At 44.2% G+C, this 16,631-nt stretch overlaps 1 protein-coding gene across 1 annotated transcript in view; it reads right to left on the reverse strand.

Moving 5' to 3' along the window:
• LOC148666183 (antigen WC1.1-like) overlaps positions 1 to 15,893 on the reverse strand; it is a 648,305-nt gene extending 632,412 nt beyond the window's left edge. The window contains exon 1 of the mRNA XM_088631704.1: positions 15,601 to 15,893. Within this exon, the coding sequence (XP_088487830.1) occupies positions 15,601 to 15,811 (211 nt within the window). The 5' untranslated portion in view covers positions 15,812 to 15,893. The remainder of the gene's footprint in view (positions 1 to 15,600) is intronic.
• Between the last annotated feature and the right edge of the window lie 738 nt (positions 15,894 to 16,631).

The raw sequence follows: 16,631 nt of genomic DNA on the forward strand, positions 1-16,631 counted from the left end.
GAAGACGACCCACCCGTCCCAGTGTATTACCTGTAGTGTTATCTTCAGAAACTCATTACAAAATAAAGACAGGGGCCACAGCTACAGTAAGGTTGTATGAGGTTCGGGGGCCTGTCTGGTGTGTAAAACACTTGGTTTCAGCAGAGTGGGTGCTGTATTTGAAATGCTATTGAGCCATGAAGACGACCCACCCGTCCCAGTGTATTACCTGTAGTGTAATCTTCAGAAAATCATAAAAAATTAAAGAAAGGGGCCACAGCTACAGTAAGGTTGTATGAGGTTTGGGGGCCTGTCTGGTGTGTAAAACACTTGGTTTCAGCAGAGTGGGTGCTGTATTTGAAATGCTATTGAGCCATGAAGACGACCCACCCGTCCCAGTGTATTACCTGTAGTGTAATCTTCAGAAAATCATAAAAAATTAAAGAAAGGGGCCACAGCTACAGTAAGGTTGTATGAGGTTTGGGGGCCTGTCTGGTGTGTAAAACACTTGGTTTCAGCAGAGTGGGTGCTGTATTTGAAATGCTATTGAGCCATGAAGACGACCCACCTGTCCCAGTGTATTACCTGTAGTGTTATCTTCAGAAACTCATTACAAAATAAAGACAGGGGCCACAGCTACAGTAAGGTTGTATGAGGTTCGGGGGCCTGTCTGGTGTGTAAAACACTTGGTTTCAGCAGAGTGGGTGCTGTATTTGAAATGCTATTGAGCCATGAAGACGACCCACCCGTCCCAGTGTATTACCTGTAGTGTAATCTTCAGAAAATCATAAAAAATTAAAGACAGGGGCCACAGCTACAGTAAGGTTGTATGAGGTTTGGGGGCCTGTCTGGTGTGTAAAACACTTGGTTTCAGCAGAGTGGGTGCTGTATTTGAAATGCTATTGAGCCATGAAGACGACCCACCTGTCCCAGTGTATTACCTGTAGTGTTATCTTCAGAAACTCATTACAAAATAAAGACAGGGGCCACAGCCACAGTAAGGTTGTATGAGGTTCGGGGGCCTGTCTGGTGTGTAAAACACTTGGTTTCAGCAGAGTGGGTGCTGTATTTGAAATGCTATTGAGCCATGAAGACGACCCACCCGTCCCAGTGTATTACCTGTAGTGTAATCTTCAGAAAATCATAAAAAATTAAAGAAATGGGCCACAGCTACAGTAAGGTTGTATGAGGTTTGGGGGCCTGTCTGGTGTGTAAAACACTTGGTTTCAGCAGAGTGGGTGCTGTATTTGAAATGCTATTGAGCCATGAAGACGACCCACCTGTCCCAGTGTATTACCTGTAGTGTTATCTTCAGAAACTCATTACAAAATAAAGACAGGGGCCACAGCTACAGTAAGGTTGTATGAGGTTCGGGGGCCTGTCTGGTGTGTAAAACACTTGGTTTCAGCAGAGTGGGTGCTGTATTTGAAATGCTATTGAGCCATGAAGACGACCCACCCGTCCCAGTGTATTACCTGTAGTGTAATCTTCAGAAAATCATAAAAAATTAAAGAAAGGGGCCACAGCTACAGTAAGGTTGTATGAGGTTTGGGGGCCTGTCTGGTGTGTAAAACACTTGGTTTCAGCAGAGTGGGTGCTGTATTTGAAATGCTATTGAGCCATGAAGACGACCCACCTGTCCCAGTGTATTACCTGTAGTGTTATCTTCAGAAACTCATTACAAAATAAAGACAGGGGCCACAGCCACAGTAAGGTTGTATGAGGTTCGGGGGCCTGTCTGGTGTGTAAAACACTTGGTTTCAGCAGAGTGGGTGCTGTATTTGAAATGCTATTGAGCCATGAAGACGACCCACCCGTCCCAGTGTATTACCTGTAGTGTAATCTTCAGAAAATCATAAAAAATTAAAGAAATGGGCCACAGCTACAGTAAGGTTGTATGAGGTTTGGGGGCCTGTCTGGTGTGTAAAACACTTGGTTTCAGCAGAGTGGGTGCTGTATTTGAAATGCTATTGAGCCATGAAGACGACCCACCTGTCCCAGTGTATTACCTGTAGTGTTATCTTCAGAAACTCATTACAAAATAAAGACAGGGGCCACAGCTACAGTAAGGTTGTATGAGGTTCGGGGGCCTGTCTGGTGTGTAAAACACTTGGTTTCAGCAGAGTGGGTGCTGTATTTGAAATGCTATTGAGCCATGAAGACGACCCACCCGTCCCAGTGTATTACCTGTAGTGTAATCTTCAGAAAATCATAAAAAATTAAAGAAAGGGGCCACAGCTACAGTAAGGTTGTATGAGGTTTGGGGGCCTGTCTGGTGTGTAAAACACTTGGTTTCAGCAGAGTGGGTGCTGTATTTGAAATGCTATTGAGCCATGAAGACAACCCACCTGTCCCAGTGTATTACCTGTAGTGTTATCTTCAGAAACTCATTACAAAATAAAGACAGGGGCCACAGCCACAGTAAGGTTGTATGAGGTTCGGGGGCCTGTCTGGTGTGTAAAACACTTGGTTTCAGCAGTGTGGGTGCTGTATTTGAAATGCTATTGAGCCATGAAGACAACCCACCCATCCCACCTGTAGTGTTATCTTCAGAAAATCCTAAAAAATATAAAGAAAGGTTCCACAACCCAAAATAAAGCTGGGAAAAGTCAGAGGACCCGCTTAGTGTGCAAAACACTTGCAGCATTGTGGGTGCTGTGGTTTAAATGCTATGGGTTTGTGAACAGAATACCCCTATCCCAGTGCATTGTGCCATATTAAATAAAAGCATGAGAAAAAGAGATTCAGAATGCAAAGCTGTGTCAGTGTTCTGTGTAAAAAATCGGTTTGAACATCATGGGAGCTGTTTTTAATAAGATGCTGAGTAAAGAATATTTTAATCTTCCTGCTGTCAGTAGTATTTTCAATATAGTTGACCCTTACCTGAATGAAAACAGGACGTAAAGGAAGGGTTTCAGAAGTCAAACAAAGCTTTATTCCCGTGCTTACAGTCTGGGTAATGGGAGACTGCGCTGTTCTGCTTCCTATGGTCATATACGGGTTTTTCGCACGAAGCGATTTGAACAGTATTTCTCGCGTTGTGAACGTGTGCACACAGCGGTCCCCCGGGTTCCAGTTCGTGCGTAATTACGCATCGATGAAAAACCGGAGGTTTAAAAAAAGATAATTAGCTCACTGATAGTTTGATGTAAAGAGTGTGGAAATATCCACAAGTCGTGGTCTTTAAAATGCATTTGGTTTGACGGCGTTCTGTGCTTCCATTGCGAAGATATGGACAAAAGAATATTCGTGCTTGGTCAAAAAAATGTCATAAAAACGAAAAAGTAAAGGCTGAGAAAGCATCCACAATGTATTTTATACACAAAACAAGCATTCTCGCAATTCTAAGAGGTTTCGTGAAAGCGCTACAGGCGTGCCAAAATCGTTTTCGAACTTCGAGCTAACTTTACCCCGGTCCGGCGCGCTGGGTGAGCGCTCCGGGCTGCTAGGTGGGCTGGCATGCAAGTGGGATCTAGCCTGTTTTGCTTCCAGGACGGCAGCATCTAACTCCTTTTGCCTTTCCTGGCTGAGCTCATTTAAACTCTCAATTTCTTTTTCTTTTTCTTTCAAGCTCGCTTCCAGGTCTCTCCTAGCTACCTCAGCCGCAGTTTCTCTAGCAGACAGGTCATCTAATTTACCTAAAACTTCCCTGAGTCTGTCTTCACTTTCCTCATTTTTCACTCTCTTTTCTCTGATTATATCCAACAACTCAACTCGCTCCGCCTTATATCTTTCTAGCTTTCCCTGAAGCTTTTGAAACTTTGTCAGCTCGGACAAAGACAGTTCCAGCTGTTTAGCTAGATTTAAGGCGAAACTCGATAGGACCTGAACTGCGTTCACGGACCCTCCTGTGTTAAGCTGGTTCGCTACTTTAGCTACTAAATCTACTTGCAGCTTCTCAATATCATCAAAGTTCAACTTTTCGATACCGCTCCAGTAACCAGGATTGTCGTCGCTAGAAATAGTACTTATAAGCGACTCCACTTCAGACATTTTAGCAGCCATTGTCATTACGTCAGAGAAACGTTAAGAGTATTACTTTTTTTTTTCCTTTTACTAAAATACAGTATGGAATTTAAACACCCGAGCAGATGGATTTCCAATCAGCACACGTTACACTAAACGCTAGAAAACAGGGGGATTCCTTTGCGCAGTTATCAGCACACCCGGTATTCGCGTATAGAAGCCGCGGCGCTGTGCTGAACTTGAACTCACAGCAATATCAGTTATTCTGTGCGATTGATTCTCATTTCATTCTTAACTCCGCCCACCCAGGGACGCCATTAAATGTAGTGGTTTTGATGGGTTTACTAAGACAATTATTAATTGTAGCAGTAATCACGAGGTTGTTCGTCGGGGCTTTTAGAAAATCAATCGTCAGAACAACTAACAACGCACACACACGGGTTCAATACACGGGATACATTTATTAATATAACTGTGAAACAAACATATACTAGTCTGCCTGGATACGAGCGGCAGACCTTACGGTGAGGGTTATCAACATACAAGGTATATAATCTCGAAGAGATGCAAACACAAAGAGATACACAACAGAGAATATATGTCAATATATATCGTTCGGTTACCAAATCGCTAATCAGTGTTATTACCCACTGTTACTCCAAACTCGGAAGTAAATACATTACTCATGAATTAAATTGATAACAACTTGTGTTGAGGTACAATTGAATTCTCGAGACGCAATGTAGAACATGGGGTTTACTTATCCACTGTGTTGGGATTTGGAATTCCCGGCACGAACACCAAACCAGCTGACAGGCTCTGTTGCAGCCTCTGTTGCAGCGGTTGTCCAATGGGCGTTGTGACGGCGTCCTCTGGCTACCGGCCAACCAGTCGAGGTGCAGCTCGGAGTAGGACGGGCGGAGGAATCTGACTGCGGCGCGCAGGGCAGTCGTTGCTCCGAGGGGATCTACCAGCAGTCCGGCTGGCTAGTAGAAAGTCTCTATGCACAGAGTGTGACCGCGAGTCCTCACAAGTCACTCTTTTGCCTGGGAAGAAACTGGTTCGTTCCCGGTCCAGCGCTGCTTCTGAATAAGCTATTCAGGTTGTCGACGAGGGTCCAACTGTAGGCTGCCGTTGATCAAGCGGAGCATTCACGTTGGTAGAATTCTGAGTACGTACGGGATCCTCGGCCTCGCGCTTAGAACAAAGTTCAAGTCCTTTTGCAGACAACAGCAGTTGTCACGTGATTGTCTCTGAGGATGCGCGAAAATGGCCAAGGAGAGCCCAGAACTGAGCTTGCGCTCCCTTTTTGATCAAGACCCAGATGTGTGCTGATTGGTTGAGAGTTTGGCGGGCATTGGAGACCCACGTGGTATTACCACGCCCTGCCAGTCCCTGATTGGTTGGTCAAGGTGAGATATAAGTCACTTACTCTTGACACTTAGGAATGCAGTCCAGATGTCCATTCGGCACTCCCTAGACTGATAGGCGCCAATGCATGACCATTGATCATGATAGCCAGGCTTAGCTAAGTGCATCCCCCTTTGGGAGCTGGTTTCTTATCACAAGAAAACATCTTAAATCACCTTGCATGAATTCTTTCTCTGTGGCTGCACCACAGAGATGGAGGGTGAGATGGGGCCTCTTTTAGGAGCATACCAACGCTTAATTCTGTCTTATTAACAAGCATTGCCGCTACACCTGACATGTAACAAAACATTTGTACACATTTTAACAGTATTAGAGCACATTAACAGTGTGTATAATACAGTACGTCAAAGTAAAATAAAATCAGATAAATTATATTCTTTAGATTACCTGTATTAAATCATTGTAATCCTCAATTTAAAAGATCTTAAAATCATCACTTGCATTTAATCTAAACGTTTCTGAGGTATTAATATGCTCGGTCATGTTAGGAAAAAAAAGGAAAAATTAGAAACTCAGTTTTGAATTTAATATAAAGAGGGCAATAATACTGCAGGGTAGAGGTGCAGAAGGATGGTGAAAAAATCATACTGCACCGAGGCCTTAAAAGAGAATAAAGGAGGACTGACATCTAGAAAGTCAGCAGGAGCAGCTCCTGTAGTCTCAACAACAGTCAGAGAAACTGAAAACTCATGAACATTTATGAATCATTTAAACTACATCACTCATAGAGCCCAGAGAACATTATTGTCACAGCCTGGCACTGCTGGAGCAGGACTGTCTGACCTGGCACTGACAGACACTCTGTACTGGACAAGGCCAGGACTGTCACAGCCTGGTACTGCTGGAGCAGGACTGTCTGACCTGGGCACTGACACACACTCTTGACAAAACCAGGACTGTCACAGCTTGGCACTGCTGGAGCAGGACTGTCTGACCTGGGCACTGACAGACAATCTTGACAAAACCAGGACTGTCACAGCTTGGCACTGCTGGAGCAGGACTGTCTGACCTGGGCACTGACAGACACTCTTGACAAAACCAGGACTGTCACAGCTTGGCACTGCTGGAGCAGGACTGTCTGACCTGGGCACTGACAGACACTCTTGACAAACCAGGACTGTCACAGCTTGGCACTGCTGGAGCAGGACTGTCTTACCTGGGCACTGACAGACACTCTTGACAAACCAGGACTGTCTGACCTGGGCACTGATTAAACAACAAACCTGAAATGATTGAATTACCCTAATGAGCCCAGAACTATTCTAATTCATATTTATTTGTATCCAATGTTGTGCTGAGATCTCATCTCTCAATTAAATCTGAGCTCTTCTGATCCAGGCTGACAGAGACAGAGAGAGAGAATCAGCCCCTGGGCCAACTGCTACTGCTTTTAGAGTGTCCTGTCTGTGTTTATACCTCTTACTCCACACAGGTAGAAAGACACAAAGTGACAGTGGGGAGTGTCGTCACAGCTCTCAGCAGGACAAGAACAGTGGGAATGGGAAGATGGACTGATTGACCCTGATGATCAACTCTAGATCAGTGGAGGAGTTGTAATTGTCCTCAGTGCTGGAGACTGGAGAGAGTTAGACTCCTGTCTGACACCTCACTCCAGCACCATCAACATTACTGACACATCAGTCTTACCTACCTGAACATCTCACTCCAGCATCTCTAGTGTGAGGTACAGTGCCTTGCGAAAGTATTCGGCCCCCTTGAACTTTTCAACCTTTTGCCACATTTCAGGCTTCAAACATAAAGATATAAATTTTTTATTTTATGTGAAGAATCACCAACAAGTGGGACACAATTGTGAAGTGGAACGAAATCTATTGGATTTTTGAAACTTTTTTAACTAATAAAAAAATGAAAAGTGGGGCGTGCAAAATTATTCGGCCCCCTTGCGTTAATACTTTGTAGAGCCACCTTTTGCTGCGATTACAGCTGCAAGTCGCTTGGGGTATGTCTCTATCAGTTTTGCACATCGAGAGACTGAAATTCTTGCCCATTCTTCCTTGCAAAACAGCTCAAGCTCAGTGAGGTTGGATGGAGAGCGTTTGTGAACAGCAGTTTTCAGCTCTTTCCACAGATTCTCGATTGGATTCAGGTCTGGACTTTGACTTGGCCATTCAAACACCTGGATACGTTTATTTGTGAACCATTCCTTTGTAGATTTTGCTGTATGTTTGGGATCATTGTCTTGTTGGAAGATAAATCTCCGTCCCAGTTTCAGGTCTTTTGCAGACTCCAACAGGTTTTCATCCAGAATGGTCCTGTATTTGGCTGCATCCATCTTCCCCTCAATTTTAACCATCTTCCCTGTCCCTGCTGAAGAAAAGCAGGCCCAAACCATGATGCTGCCACCACCATGTTTGACAGTGGGGATGGTGTGTTGAGGGTGATGAGCTGTGTTGCTTTTACGCCAAACATATTGTTTTGCATTGTGGCCAAAAAGTTCGATTTTGGTTTCATCTGACCAGAGCACCTTCTTTCACATGTTTGGGGTGTCTCCCAGGTGGCTTGTGGCAAACTTTAGACGAGACTTTTTATGGATATCTTTGAGAAATGGCTTTCTTCTTGCCACTCTTCCATAAAGGCCAGATTTGTGCAGTGTAAGACTGATTGTTGTCCTATGGACAGACTCTCCCACCTCAGCTGTAGTTCTCTGCAGTTCATCCAGAGTGATCATGGGCCTCTTGGCTGCATCTCTGATCAGTCTTCTCCTTGTCTGAGCTGAAAGTTTAGAGGGACGGCCAGGTCTTGGTAGATTTGCAGTGGTCTGATACTCCTTCCATTTCAAGATGATCGCTTGCACAGTGCTCCTTGGGATGTTTGAAGCTTGGGAAATCTTTTTGTATCCAAATCCGGCTTTAAACTTCTCCACAACAGTATTACGGACCTGCCTGGTGTGTTCCTTGGTCTTCATGATGCTCTCTGCACTTTCAACAGAACCTTGAGACTATCACAGAGCAGGTGCATTTATACAGAGACTTGATTACACACAGGTGGATTCTATTTATCACCATCAGTCATTTAGGACAACATTGGATCATTCAGAGATCCTCGCTGAACTTCTGGAGTGAGTTTGCTGCACTGAAAGTAAAGGGGCCGAATAATTTTGCACACCCCACTTTTCATTTTTTTATTAGTTAAAAAAGTTTCAAAAATCCAATAGATTTCGTTCCACTTCACAATTGTGTCCCACTTGTTGGTGATTCTTCACATAAAATAAAAAATTTATATCTTTATGTTTGAAGCCTGAAATGTGGCAAAAGGTTGAAAAGTTCAAGGGGGCCGAATACTTTTGCAAGGCACTGTATATTATGGTGTTTCACATCTTGTTTTCCACAGCCTCTCAAAGAAGATTCTGACCCACTACAGGACATCAAACTCAGCAGGACTGATCCAGACCCTGGTCCAAAGTGAGCTCTATTTGGTGCTGAAAAAGCAGATCCACAGCCCAGCTGTCTGCACACCACCGTAGCGTCATTCAGATCCCAGTTTAAGTCGTCAACTGTCCCCCACTCTCCATCATGATACACTTCCACTGTCCCCTCACAGGGACTGGCACCATTCACTAGTCTCACATCAGAACTGCCTGGAGACAGAGAACATATTATTTCCATGTCTGGAGGAAATATTCTATATATGTATATATACATACTGAAAATATTTCAGTTAGTTAAATTTTACTTAAAGTTCTTGACTGGATTGATACTCCATATCCCTGTGAACTGGAAACAGGGGACATGCAGAAAGTTAACCACCTACTAATTCCACAAAGTCAACTTCTATTAAACACAGAAAGTCCACTATCTGCCATTTCAGATCCTTACTTTGTGTAAGATACTGGAGAGTCTTGCAGCACAGTGACTGTGTGTGAGATACTGGAGAGTCTAGCAGCACAGTGACTGTGTGTGAGATTCTGGAGAGTGTAGCAGCACAGCGACTGTGTGAGATATTGGAGATACAAGCAGCATAATGACTGTGTGTGAGATACTGGAGAGTCTACCAGCACAGTGACTGTGTGTGAGATACTGGAGAGTGTAGCAGCACAGCGACTGTGTGAGATATTGGAGATACAAGCAGCATAATGACTGTGTGTGAGATACTGGAGAGTCTACCAGCACAGTGACTGTGTGTGAGATACTGGAGAGTGTAGCAGCACAGTAACTGTGTGTGAGATACTGAAGAGTCAACCAGCACAGTGGCTGCGTGTGAGTTACCGGAGAGTCTACCAGCACAGTGACTGTGTGTGGGATACTGGAGAGTCTAGCAGCACAGTGACTGTGTGTGAGATACTGGAGAGTCTAGCACACAGTGATTGTGTGTGAGATACTGGAGAGTCTAGCAGCACAGTGACTCTATGTGTGAGATACTGGAGATACAAGCAGCATAATGACTTAATAGCTATCCACAAATTGTCTGTCTTTCCTCCAGCACCTTGATGATTCTCCAACGCTCTTTCGTTGACCTCCTTGGATTCAAATTAATCTACCATGCCGACATTTCTTCCTCTCCTTTCCAACCTGCTGCATTATGCTGCTTTATAGTCAAGGTGTAACGAAGCATAGATCAGGACCCTTTGCAGATGGAAGAATCCGGAAGGGAGTGAGACACGGGGAGATGACGATGAGGAACTGAGCAGGTTGACGAACACCCTCAAGTGCAAGGAGTGGACTACTACTGTTGATCCTTGTGTGTTAAGGTGGTTCTTTATTTTATGCTACAAAATGATTCTCTACTTTCTTCCAAGTTCATAGACCCATCAGTATTTCCACCCTGGAACACTCCCTTCATGATCTTCTCTCCCCTCTCGTTAACGACTTTCTTGATGGCCTCTGAATTATTTTTTTTTTGCGCCATCAATTCCATCATTTTGTCCTGTCTTCCTCCCTCTATTGCTGAGCCTGAGATGATTGCTGCCTTGATTCAAGCTGAGCTGTGAAAGGCTTTCTCATTGGTCCCTCCTAGAGCATCCTTTTTCATCATACTGGATCAACCCTTTTGGTATCACTACCCGTAAGCTTCCTAGTAGAAAAGTCTTATCACTTTAGATCTTAAATATTTAGAGTTTAAATCGCTCCCTCCACTTTTGTTTTCAGATTTTGAAATTTATCAATAAACACAACTCGATATCCTAGTTGGGGCTTTGCAAATTATGTTATCCACATTATACCTCAAGGCAAATCTTTTTCTCAACTTCTGTCAGCTACTGTCAGCCTCTCTCAATGCCCACGTTATCAACTGATGCTCAGAAAGATATTAGAATGTGGATATTTCTCCCCCACTGGAACTGCCACTTTGTTTTGCAAGAACTGGTTTCCCACTCTGCACTACCTGTCCTTGATTGATGCTTCTCCTCTCAGTCTAATAGTAATATTCAATGCTCAATGGTTTTTCTAATTTCCAACCTCTCAAATCCAGGAGCTCTCTCTACATGCATGATCATCAGCCCTTCTGGAACTCTACCTTGTTGTTGCCATCCATGTCAGGGGAAATCAGAGGATGGAGGGAAGAAATAGAAATAGAACATTCTTATTTCATGCTGATAACAAATCCACCATTTTCATTACCGATAAAGGATGATCTTCTTCCCCCCAATTTCAAGCTTTTTGATCCTCATTTGCGCTGCCAGATTCTTGAAGGTAAATATATCAATTGTGTTTTTTTCCTATTAGACAGCTCTGAATTTGGTTACCGAGTAGCGGGTTCTGGAGAACTTGTTGTTGCTCTAAATCCTGGGATTCATGTCTTCACAGGTTTAACTCTGGGCTAATTTATTCTGGCTTTCTATTTTCAGGGATGTCATCTGTTCTTCCACTCTTCCAGGTGCCAGAAGTGGACAACTACTGCTGATATTTGTTTAAGTTCTTTGTTTATGCCCAATTAAATTCAGTCTATGGATTTTTAATTTAACAATTCTTCCTGTTCTAATTACAAGCCTCCTTCAACATCTCATACAGTTTTCTGTTACCCATACTTTGTATCTGGCAAGGAACACCTCCCTGGTCTTTCCAAAGCTGTAGCCAATGCCCTTTCTAGTTCACAGTAACCTAAACTCTTCTTGCTGATGTCCATTAAAGCTCTCTTCCTCTTCAAGTTCCTGAGTTCCACCATCTTCATGATCTACCCACACAGCCTACTCTTCTGCCTGAACTACATGCACTACCTTCTGCACATTCCACCAGCCACCTTCATCTCCATTTTAACCTCGCTATTCTGAATGTTTTTTTCCAAGTGCTACAAGATCTTACCTCCGGGATTCAATTCCACCTCAGGCTTCAGTCTTTTCAATGTCCTAACGGCCTTATATTGCAGCACTCCATCTCGCAGTTCGTGGAATTCAGAGACAGGACCACCAAAAGCATCTTCTAGGAAACATACTGTATCTCCTCCAACAACCTGGAGGAGGTTTCTGTTCTAGTTTCCTCTTGTGTGTCCGGACTGTGAGTAACTCTTGTATTGTATTGTATGTATTGTACTATTAGTATATAATTCGTTACACTGTGGCTGTGTTGTGTGTGTTAAGCTGCTGTTGCACTGCAATTTCCCTCACGGGATCAATAAAGTATCTATCTATCTAACCTCTGCATCTTACCCCCTTCTAGGATGCGTCTAACTGCTGTAGATTCAAAGAGCCGCAGAATTCACCAGTTTCTCCATATTCTGTTTTCAAGAATCACATGTTTAATTCTGTGACCTGTCTCATATCCCAAACTTTAACTTTCATTTCTATGCTCTTCCAACCCAATCCAGTTCACTGTGGATCCTTCAGTAATCTGAATTGAAGCTGCCACCTACACTGCCCGAGCTCACTCGGATATTCAATTAAGACACTCAGCTGTCCTCCCTCCTCTGCAGTTGACCTTTACATTTTCTCAGGCATTTCAGCTACTCATTATCCCGGAGTGGATGCGATAGAATGCCCGGAGTGGGGGCGTCTGTTCCTCCGGACCACCAGAGGTTTTCCCTCTCCACTGGGTTTTTTCCTCTCCAAGGGTTTTTTCCAAGGGTTTTTTCCTCTCCACTGCGCGGTCAGGCTCACACTTAGCCTCTACGCATTTCTTTCCTGTTCTTTTCTCTTTCTTCTTTATTTTCTTATGCTTTGGCACACACTTTGTTTGTCCTCACAGGTGTTGGGAGAGAAAATGTTGGGCTGGGGCTCCATCTCTGGGGGGTAAGTGAAGCTCGCTTCCCCAACCTCTGGATGGCAGCACCACCTTGACCCTTTCTGGGGAGGTTCTCAAAAAGTGAGCCAGAGGGGACCCCAGCCACATTATTCTCGGTCCCCTGAGGGCTTATCCCAATCGCAGGGCGCCGCCTCAAATCCGACTCTCAGCAACTCAGGGGACTTCTTTTGTTTCCTTCTCAAGCAGCTTTCCCTTCATTCTCAACCCCTCAGCCGGCACCTTTCAATATATTTCCTCAAGTCGGGACACTCTTTCTCTTCCCCTCTTAAGGGATTCGTTCCCAGTCACAAAGCAGCACCTCTCATGCAACTCAAGGGGCTATCCCCTTTTTTCTATCCCCTGATAGCAAGGCAGGAGCCTGGTTGCAAGGCAGCACCTCTCAAAGTGACTCTCAAAGAGTCAGGGGAGTCTTCCTTGCCTGAGGGCCTAGCTCCCAGTCGTGAGGCAGCGCCTCTCTGCCGACACTCCGGGAGTCATGGGTGTTTGTTTTCATGCTTCGGAGGCTGCCAAGTCAGCCAATCCACCTGGGTTCCCCCATGCGGTCCGGGTGCTACTTTTCTCTACTTTACCAACCCCTGCTTCTCCCCTTGAAGTAATTATATATTAAAGCCCTGGAAAAATTGGTAGGATAACATCATATACCCTTTAGTAAAAGCAATTGTAAAGTTGTGCTGATGTAACTATTTACCTTCCAAATTACACAACAAGTCAGATGTTTTTTTGATATTATGATTTTAATCTAAATTAGTTATCATTTAGTATGTTGTGTGAAAAAAAGTCTCCTAAAAGTCTAAATTTATTATTATGTAGAACAGGTTTGTTGACTGGGTTTTGGAAAGAAGGGGGGTCTTTATAGGAGATGTTTAGGGGCTGAGGTGATTTTTTACCCTTTGAAATTCTTTTTAAAAAGAGGGCAAGATGTCAGCTGAAATTGTAGTGAGAACTGTTATGAGGATACCCAAATGTAGAGATATGGATCCCGTGCAGCCGCAGGAGTAGCCGGTAGACAAGGCAACAAACTATCCGAATCGAGAGGCGAGTTCGTGGTCAATGGAAGTAAGGAAGTAAGGAGGGTCGAAATCCAGGACAGACACTGGAGGCAAACAATCCAAGTCGAGAGGCGAGGTACGAAGTCAAATGGCAAAAGGGGAAGTCCAAAATCCATGTGTCATAAGGTTAGGGTACGCCAGGTAGAGCTCTAAGGGAGATAACTCAATACTGAGCAGCGGGAAGTGGGTTATGATGGTATAAATAGCACAGGGTGCCGCACGGTAAAGCATGTGCAGGTGTGTTAACTCGTGCGGCGGCGCTTGCTATTATTAACCCGCTGCTGGTGCTGATTAGTTCACTTATGGGTTGATCTCCGCTGGCTGGCGGTCGTGACAACCGTGATTCTCACTGAAGAGAGGAAAGGATGCCAAAGAAGTCAACCCGAGACAAACTCTCCAGGAAAGTTTTTACAGAAGGACCTGTGTGTTTCGGTAGAGAAAGTGAATTGTTTAATTCTGTCCACGTTTATTTTCACTTTTGTCTGTCTGCTCAGCCTGCTTTAGTCAGACATCTTGGCTTCAATCTTCTTCTACCAGATCAGTGCAGCAGGTATCAAAATATATATAGTTAAACTAATAAAAAAAGATCAAATAGACCAAGTGGCTCCTACTTGAGCAAATCAGGGACACTTCCTGTCCATCACTACAGTTGACTGTCTGTGGAGAACTGCAGTTCACCAGATGAGTCTCGTCCCCGGAGCACTGAATACCTGTGAGACACAGTGCACTGTCACTGTCCCATACAGAGAGGAGATTTAGACTTGTACTACAGAGCACTGAATACCTGGCAGACACACAGTGTCACATCCACCAGCAAGTGCATTCTATCCAGCAATCGACCTCTCTCTAATGAGGCCACATCTACAGGTAATTCCAGCAAGCGCTAGCTGATCAAATTACCAGCAATGACACCACACTAATGTCCGCATCCTCAACTGCTGGGATATTCTAACCTTCAAGTCTGTGCTTGGTACTAGACTCTTTTCTAGGAGCTCCTACCTCACCATTCTTTACTGAGAAATACTCTTCCTGACTGAACCTCTGCCCTTCGATACTCAACCTTCGTCCCTTGACTTCAACTACAGCCAAGCATCTAGGGTAAGTAGCCATCGATCTCCTTCCCTTTTTACCCCTCTCTCCGACCCTCTGAAACTCTCAGAATAACGCACAGTGTTCTTCCTCTAACTCGTGGACACATCATTTGTAACACACAGCAGTGTTACCATTCCCATACAGAGAGGAGTTATAGACTTGTACTACAGTACACTGAATACCTGTCACACACACAGCACTGTCGCCTGTCTCATACACAGAGGAGTTGTATATTTGCACCACTGAGCCACAGCCCAGCTGTCTGCAGACCACAGAGGCCTCTCTGTAGCCCCAGGAGTGCTGGAGGAGTCTTCCCCAGGTGCTGTTGTAGTAAATCTCTGCCATCACAGTGACTCTCTCCTCCTGAAAGCCAGACTCCACCATCTAGAGCTGACAAGGATGAACCTATAAAAATCAATAGTCATGTTTATTTTCAGTCGCACATCAGTAAAATAAAACAAACCCGTAGACGGGTTATCATAAATATTTTTTGTAAAATTAACTTGATACACCACAGTTTATTGTGTCTGAACATAATGTTTTAAAAATAGTAATAATATTTTTTAAATAATCTTGCTTAAGAAGTTTGCTAGGGTGTGAAATTCTAACATCACACTTACTCCATCTTCTAATAGTATACTCTCTTCTAATACCATAATTATTACTGTACATGTAAGAATATATAAATATTGACTGACAACAACTGTGCACATCTTTTCTTTTGATTTTTCTTCAAGATATTGAAGTGCTTGTACTGCTGAGGATCAGTACAGACAGTAGTGCTCTCACCTGTACAGACCAGGATGATGTAATTGCTGTGAGTGCGGCTCAGAGTGAGATATTGAGGTGTTTATACTGCTGGGGATCAGTGCAGACAGCAGTGCTCTCACCTGTACAGACCAGGCCGATGTCATTGCTGTGAGTGCAGCTCTGGTTCTCCCTGGTTGAGGTGGGACAGTCTTGGATTCTGGTCTCATTTCCCCGACACTGGATCTCCTCTGTCCTGATCAGCCCCTGTCCCTCTCTGAAATGAGCCCCTCTCAGCAGCTGTGCTGGAAATCCACAGTCTAGTTCACGACAGACGACCTCCGCATCCTTCATGTCAAAGTCGGCCTCACAGATTGTACTCCAGGACGTCCCTCGCAAAACCTCGACTCTGCCAGAGCAGAGATTCCTGCCTCCTATTAACCGCACTCCTGACATGTAACAAAACATTTGTACACATTTTAACAGTATTAGAGCACATTAACAGTGTGTATAATACAGTACGTCAAAGTAAAATAAAATCAGATAAATTATATTCTTTAGATTACCTGTATTAAATCATTGTAATCCTCAATTTAAAAGATCTTAAAATCATCACTTGCATTTAATCTAAACGTTTCTGAAGTATTAATATGCTCGGTCATGTTAGGAAAAAAAAGGAAAAATTAGAAACTCATATACTGCAGGGTAGAGGTGCAGGGTAGATAATACTGCAGGGTAGAGGTGCAGAAGGACAGTGAAAAAATCATACTGCACCGAGGCCTTAAAAGAGAATAAAGGAGGACTGACATCTAGACAGTCAGCCGGAGCAGCTCCTGTTGTCTCAACAACAGTCAGAGAAACTGAAAACTCATGAACATTTATGAATCATTTAAACTACATCACTCATAGAGCCCAGAGAACAGTACTGTCACAGCCTGGCACTGCTGGAGCAGGACTGTCTGACCTGGGCACTAACTGACACTTTGGACAACACCAGGACTGTCACAGCCTGGCACTGCTGGAGCAGGACTGTCTGATCTGGGCACTGAGAAATTGTAAATAACACCAGGACTATCACAGCCTGGCACTGCTGGAGCAGGACTGTCTGACCTGGGCACTGACTGACACTTTGGACAGCACCAGGACTGTCACAGGCTGGCACTGCTGGAGCAGG

This window comes from Lepisosteus platostomus, chromosome 5 (genome assembly GCF_059453375.1).
Source record: "Lepisosteus platostomus isolate fLepPlt1 chromosome 5, fLepPlt1.hap1, whole genome shotgun sequence".
NCBI lineage: Eukaryota > Metazoa > Chordata > Actinopteri > Semionotiformes > Lepisosteidae > Lepisosteus > Lepisosteus platostomus.